At 38.4% G+C, this 7,350-nt stretch overlaps 1 protein-coding gene across 1 annotated transcript; it reads right to left on the reverse strand.

The window, feature by feature from the left end:
• Positions 1-81: 81 nt before the first annotated feature.
• On the reverse strand, positions 82-6,731 carry glipr2l (GLI pathogenesis-related 2, like). Its single transcript, XM_088305766.1, has 5 exons — positions 6,344-6,731; positions 5,879-5,987; positions 4,491-4,594; positions 3,951-4,028; positions 82-890 (listed from the first exon to the last, which is right to left on the reverse strand). The coding sequence occupies exons 1-5, from the start codon at positions 6,354-6,356 to the stop codon at positions 715-717; spliced, it is 480 nt and encodes a 159-aa protein (XP_088161892.1). The 5' UTR covers positions 6,357-6,731; the 3' UTR covers positions 82-714.
• Between the last annotated feature and the right edge of the window lie 619 nt (positions 6,732-7,350).

Below are 7,350 nucleotides of genomic sequence, written 5' to 3' on the forward strand. Positions count from 1 at the left end.
TTAAGTTATGAACTGCCAAATTATTAAATTGGACACAACATCAGACACAATTTCAGTTTGAAGAGAAAACCTTCACAAATGTCAAGTAAGCAAAACAAAGTTTACTTAGGCTTACAAAGTTGACTTTTGTGTCGGCCTGCAACTATAATGGAAAGAAACATGAAAACAAACAGTAAATTCCGTTAACTGAGCCATTGGTACATCAAAAAAGGTAAACATGGTGTTAATTCTATGAGGTCCACATATAGTGTAGTAAATTACACAGCATACAAAATGTTAAAAAAAAAAAAAACATGGGCCACCACATGCAAAGCCAACAGTGGTTTTCTGGTTAAGATGAATTGAGAGATTACAGCAATAATTAAAAATTATTTTCCACTTTAATTATATTTTACATACTAATAACAGGCACAAGATTCTCAATTGAAGTGGGAAAACGTAAAAATACAAAACTTTGTTGAATCAATGCCTTTATACGGAACCATTGATGTCGCGTTAAACAGACATTGCCAAGTTGTCACCTTTTGCGCGAGTCCCTCTGTGTTAGTAAACTGTAATACTGTTTTTTTTCGACACTACCATTTAGAACAGCTTTCCCAAAGAGAAAGTGGTTCCTTAATCCAATGCAATGACGGTAGTTCAAATCCCCACAAGGCAATAAGTGGCGTTCCCCTCGGAACTCTCCATTGGGTTTAAGTCGAGTCATTGGCATTTTTAGGAGGGAGAGCCGGGCGTTTTAGCAGGGAGGACGTTGTTCTCAAAGTGTCCTTGGTTGGTGATATTCCCAGCTGGAGAGTATCTGGCCACCACGAAGGAGGAACCGTCTGATGCAATGGCCTTACCGACACCCAGCGTCGTACTGTTCTTCCACACCATTGCGGTGAAATGGCCTACAGGTAGAAGGCAAAGGAAACTAATTTAACAAAAATAAGACAGGGTCCATCGTGGACTATTTGCCAGCCAGTTGCAGGGCAAATGTGGAATTTATTTATGAGCCACTCATGCAAAAACACAACGGCATTTACTTCTGATTGAGTGGTGACACTTACAGAAGAAAAGTTGATGATACTCACCCTTTTCTGCTTCTCATAAGCATGCTAACATCAATCAAATGGCTTTTGAGTTATGGAGTGGATATAAAAAGTCTACACACCCCTGTAGAAATGTCAGATTTTTGTGATATGGAAAAAAAAAAAGCGAAAGATAAATCATTTGATTTTTTTCAATTTATCTTTTTCTAAAACGGAGATTAAAAGTATGCACGCCCTCATAACTGGGGTGTGATTGTGTTTAGAATTAAATAATTACATTCAAACTCATTAGCATACATCATTTAAAGTGCTTCTAATTAATCTCAAATAAAGTTCAGTTGTTCTAGCAGGCTTTTCTTGCCTTGTTTTTTTTCTGGCAGAAAGAAAACAGCCCAAAGCATTATGCGGCCACCACTACACGAACCTTTTGTCCTTTAATATTTTTCTTTTCAGCAAGACTCTAATCCTCCTTGGTAGCATTATGATGCGGTATAAGAATTTTACTTTTTTAAATAATCAGTGAGCCAATTAAAAGATCAACAAACGGCCCCCGGGCAGGACTTTGGACACCAGTGATGGATCGCAACTCACTAATGATTTTCATTAAAAAATCATGAAAATAAAAATACAAAAAAAAAATAAATTCACAGGCCAGGTTTGTTAGACTTCAACTTCAAATCAACCAAGTCATTACAAGTACAGCATGTGCTCAATGTATGTTAAAGGTATATATACAATAAAAATCCAATCCATTCATCTCCTATGCCGTTCAAATTTGTATCACAGGTGAGCTGGAGCATATTCCAGATGAGGGGTGAAAGGTGGACTAGTTTAGGCTCTTCAATTAACATAACTTGCCTGTTTTTGGTCACGTGAATCATCAAAATTATGATCTATGCATTCGTGACATCATGAAGTACTGCGACCCTGTTGGATTTCACTACCGCCAGCAACCAGCAGATGACGCAATTTATCCATGATTCGGAATTTGAAACTATTAATTTGCTGTTCCAACAAGATTTTTCAGGAAAGGGTTTGGAAAATCTTGCGAGACTTTAACTAAGTGAGCGTCCAAATGAGTAAAACTTTAAGTGGGTTTGGAACAATAGCCATGGAATTGGACAAAATATGGACCGTTTATTTATTTTCACATCAGTTTAATTTTCCTCACCATTTTACACTTAAAATTATATTTAAATATTATGTGTACAATTAATGATGCTGACAGTTTTGTCTTGGATAATTTCATGTCATTCTTTGTAGTAGTCTGGCTAAATTAAAGACATCAATACGCAGGAATCACCTCATTTAGGGTTCCTTTGAAAGAAATGTTTTCAGTTCTCAACTGACTTGTCACAAGACTTCCATCAAACAATATGCTGACGTCCATAAAATTCTCAAACTGCAAAAACTTCCTCTTTTTTTTTTTTTTAATTATTGCCGACTTGTGCATTTGAATGGAGAAGACTAACTCAGAGCCGCAAATTGTGCTTCATCCACATATTTTAGAATTAACACTCCTCAATGGATTTCTAATTTTCAAAATGGTTCCGAATGGCTTTCTTGGTACCATTGCTGTGGTTTAAGTCCCAAGTAAATGTTTTAGTTAAAATAAATGGAAGTTCTTTTAAATATTTACACCCACAAGAATGTTAACATTAGTCTCGCTCGCTTGTTAAAGCTTTTCCCTCATTTGCTGAGCATGAATCATTGCTTGGAGAGCACAATCAACTGCAGTCGATTCACGCGAACTGATGTTTAGAAAGAAACCATCTCGAACAATTGCATCACAATGGAAGTGACACGAAGGCTGGGAATGTGATTTATCCATGGCGGGTGTCTGAGTCAGACGCTGGCTTTCTAATTGAGGCGTGACATCAGCATGACAACAACAACCTCATGCAAGCCTCGGCTAATGGATGAGGAATTTACAGGCAAAATGAAGAGGTCACGAATAGTCGTGAAAGTGGATAAGACTGAAAAATGGAAATGGAAAATACCCATTACAATATCAGTACAGCTAATACAGCCAACAAATAATAAAATTCAATTGAGCGTAAACTCAAATTTTATGTTTTCCGCTGTGGTAAGCAGTCAGGGCAAGCAAGGTTTTAGTGGGCCCAACAAGGGCACTACAGTCAAAATTTATAATTATTTTTCCCAACAGTCCTTTCATTTTATCATGTTTCTCTTGGCTGCACTGCTTCCGTTACATGTTTGTTAGTTGGCCAATCAGATTTTGGCCTCTATGTGTTGCCATGACAACGTAACCCGCCCCTGGCCTTCAGAATTAGAAGTGCAGGCTGATGCAACAATTTTTGCAATGTGAAAACTGAACGGGGTCGTTGGCCGGCAATTTTTATGAATAAGGCTGGAGGGTCGAGGCTAGAACCATACCAAGATAGCGGCCGGAGGGCAGGGGACTGACTGGCAAAAAATGGTGCCCAGCTCTGCTTACTACAAATAATGTATCATTGTTACACTGGGAGTGTCGTGGTATATGCGATGCCAGCGACATTTAGTGACAGGCAAAATAATAAAACACAACACAACTTTAAATGCACGTTAACCAAATAGCAAAAGGAACAGGCGACGTGAGATTCTGGGCATTCCATTTTTGAAAATAAGACAAAAGTAAAAAAAAAAAAAATAAATAAATAAAAAAAATAATTGAATAATTTGGACCAAATTTGGTCATTAATTTTTTTTCCAACATAAATACTGCAATGTTTCAAATAAGGTTGGGAGATTCTGGTGGAAGCCATGTTTAAATAATCACGATTATTAACCAACCAGGCTAAATAACTGATGAACTAACCAACCTACTCATGAAACAACATTTAATACATATCTTTGCAAAGGTACTGATTTTATGTTAAAATCTAAACAACTATGCATTAGTGATAAATGAGATCTCACCAGTCCCAGAGGAGAAGCCAGGAGAGTTGAAGTTGTACTGTTTCACTTCATTGTACCAACGGTCGGCCACATCTTTTCCTGCACGCAAAGTAACCTCAATTTAGGCGCCATCAAATCACACTTCTGTCACACACCATAATCACAATGACAGCATTGTCATGGAATCTTTTTTGATCAGCACAAATCCCTACGGGCTACTTTTTTTATTTACAATGCTGCACTTTTGGTCACCCTGTGCAATTCCGTTGGAAATGCTTTATGACTCAGAGTGACGCATTTTCCCGGCACTGAATCATGCTTTCTGTGCTCGAAAATGGAAGGGAATAAAAAAAGGATCCAAGCTTTTCAATAAAAGAGTGTGCATTAGCACTTCATTTCGAACGGCCTCAAATTAAACAGTTGAGACCAATGCAGCACTGATAGGAAATGTTAGATGGGTGCTTTTCATCCATCAGCGGTGACGAGTACTTCAATAAAAAAAAAATATATCGTAACCTTGTTTTGTCCCAATATTATTGTGTTAGCTCATGGTTGATGTACCTGATTGGTCATAGGAGGCCCATGCCAAATTTTCTCCACAGCTTCCCCTACTGGACTGCTCGCTGTGTTTTAGGATGCGTGTGCTAGCCAAACTCTCAGCATACCTTGAAGGAGACAAAAAATCCAATTACAGCTTGAATCTATTAAAAGAAACTGAAGGTAGCGAAGAAAACACAGATAAAACAACTAATGAGGGAGAAAAGGAGGCAATGTAGCAGATAGGCCTCTTAGCTAATGTAGCGTGCTAACATCTGAGTCGCCTACTTTTGACATTTTCATCGCTCCCAAAAAAATGTCTGTATTATAAATCTAAACAATCGGGGTTTCTGTCAAGACAAAGCAAACCAATGAGAATTTGATAGACATTGCTAGCCACTTACTACACACTAGTTAGCCTGCGCTAATTGAGTTAGCGTCTAAAGCGCCTTGTCAGTGACATAAGTAGATACTGGTTAATTATATATTTAATTAATTTGTGCTCCATTTGAATAATTTCAATTGAATGTTTATAGTTGATGTTTTATTTTATTGTAATATTTACTTAAAGTACACAGGCTCCATAAAGTTGTCCTACTTTTAGGCTGCCGTAAAGGGCGGAAAAGTGTGGTGTTGACATAAAGTTGATTCGGAAGACATGTAGGGCACGGAGCAACAACTTTTCTGACTTGTAGCGACAACGTTGCCGCTGCACGCATTAAGTATTAAAATATTGAGTATTTGGTTGATGTTTTTTAAACAAAGCATTTAATTGTGAATGAGGGAGCATTACACGGCTTATCAGGCTATAAAAAATGTTTAGAATATTTTGACTCCGAAAAAATAATTTCACTGTTTTCGAATGTATCGCACACGAGTGACAGAAGCAACCACTAATTTGTGTATCTTGTTCTGCTCCATATACATTAAAGAAAGAAGTCGCATTTCAAGTATGTTTGACTCTCGATATCAGAGCCTTCATCTTTTCGCATGATGTGATTCTTGTTTGAATGAGAATTATTACATCCTGCTCTGCATCCGTGTTATTCTGCAACATGGACTCAATTACGGGTTGAGTCAACAATCTAGTCCCCGTTCCATCGAAGTCTTCTATAATTAAAGGTTATTTATGTGGTTCCAAGTGTCACTTACAGAATATAACATGCTTGAGGAAATGGAATGCCTCTTATGCAAGATGTGGTTGTTTTGGCAAAGACTCAACACACATGAACCAACATAGTCTTGTTTTGTTTTTTGAAGCTGTATCGTTGCAACATTAACTTCAAAGAAACAAAGGATAGTTCATAATTGGGGATTGCATTCGCGTCGATGTGGCCCAAATTAGTCGGACACTTTTTTTTTTTTTTTGTCGTTCTGTGTGAGCATGAGTAGATGTTTGTATGAGGACGCACCGGGCAGCCTCTCTGCTCAGCTTGCTGCTCAGTTTGAGTGCTGGAGCCTGGTGCTTCTTCCTGTACTCGTTATGGCACTGCAGCACCTCCTCTGCAAATTGCTTTGAGGCTGAGAGACACATCAAGGAGAGACAGCAGGGAATGTCAGACATCAGCTTGGCGAAAAGGAGACACGACTATTGAACACAGAGTTCAATAAATGTTATTGCAGAATCCATACTGGAGCTTGAGTGTGGTCGTTTAGAGGCCAGACAGAGATTACCAGTGATTGTCGCCCAAGTGTGGGGCCATCACTCACTGCTCTTTTCTCCACTACGCCAACACAATGGGCACATTCATGCACAGCCACATAAATGTCAGTACTGCCTCACAGCAAGCATGAAATACAATAAAATCTGCTTGAATCCAAAAGGAAACAAGTAATTTGATTAAATCTTGCGTAACTTGGCAAGGCTTGGTACTTACCTGACTTCCCCATCTTGCACACACAGGAAATGTTCAGTCAGTCCTCTAACGCGCTTCTTCCTGATGAAAACGTACTCTATGCAATTGTGCTGCTGCCTTGACGCTTGCTCTTGCGCACCCTTGCAGCTGTTTCTAATGCAAATACTCCAAACCAGCTGCTAATTCCTCATGTTTCAAGCCGAGCCAGCCTTCCGGTCTAGAGTCAGTCCTCTTTAAATTCTTCTGGTATGTAAATTCACCCCTGGGCTGTCTATCTGGTTGAAACACCTTACTTCTAACCGTGCATAACTTCACATGCCAGTTTGTCAAGTTGCACACACATTATTAGCCCTGAGTGTGTCTTTCATGACCCAAGAGAACACGCCCACTGCCTGTCCCTCCATTGATAGAGGAGCCATGACAGTACATGACATCATCGCTAGAAGACGTATGCCCATATAAGGCTTTAGGATTTTGAGTGGTTATGGTCATCTAATGTATCCCAATTCAGGGTCTGCAGTAAACTTATTTATAACGGGTTTATCAAAGGGCATCAAGTGCTCAATTATATTACAGGCAAAATCCCCGAAATGGCAAAGGAACACTTTGGGTACAAATAATTTAAAAAAAAAAATTCAAGTAGCTAAAAAAATATATATATATTTTCCAAGGCCACAAGATACTCCAGGTGGACACAGAGCAGAGAAATGTAATTAAACTGCACCTTTCCAGTATGTTGTTCAGTATTTATATTTTTTTAGATTATTTTCAAGTCGTTAAAAAAAATATATATATAAAAATTAAAAAAACAAATATTAAAAAAAAAAAAAAAAAAGCCCCACGGCCCCAGAAAACTAACCACACACCACGGGCCCTGGTCAGATATAAAACTGTAAAAAATAAATAAATAAATAAAATCTGCACTTTTCTGCACAATAATTGGCAGCCATTTCATAAAACACACTTATTTTGATGTTGCTCTCGATCACTCGTTTAGGTGTGCCGGGAAACCTTCCACAAGCAGACAA

Source organism: Idiotropiscis lumnitzeri, chromosome 10, assembly GCF_059441095.1.
Source record: "Idiotropiscis lumnitzeri isolate Australia: NSW breed Sydney's pygmy pipehorse chromosome 10, RoL_Ilum_1.0, whole genome shotgun sequence".
NCBI lineage: Eukaryota > Metazoa > Chordata > Actinopteri > Syngnathiformes > Syngnathidae > Idiotropiscis > Idiotropiscis lumnitzeri.

What these genes read in the sequence shown, in the direction of transcription:
- glipr2l (XM_088305766.1), bottom strand. An exon ending in CTGAGCAGAGAGGCTGCCCG is followed by an intron (nt 4,595 to 5,878) that starts GTGCGTCCTCAT and finishes GTCTCCTTCAAG; the next exon opens with GTATGCTGAGAGTTTGGCTA. An exon ending in GGCCTCCTATGACCAATCAG is followed by an intron (nt 4,029 to 4,490) that starts GTACATCAACCA and finishes CTTTGCGTGCAG; the next exon opens with GAAAAGATGTGGCCGACCGT.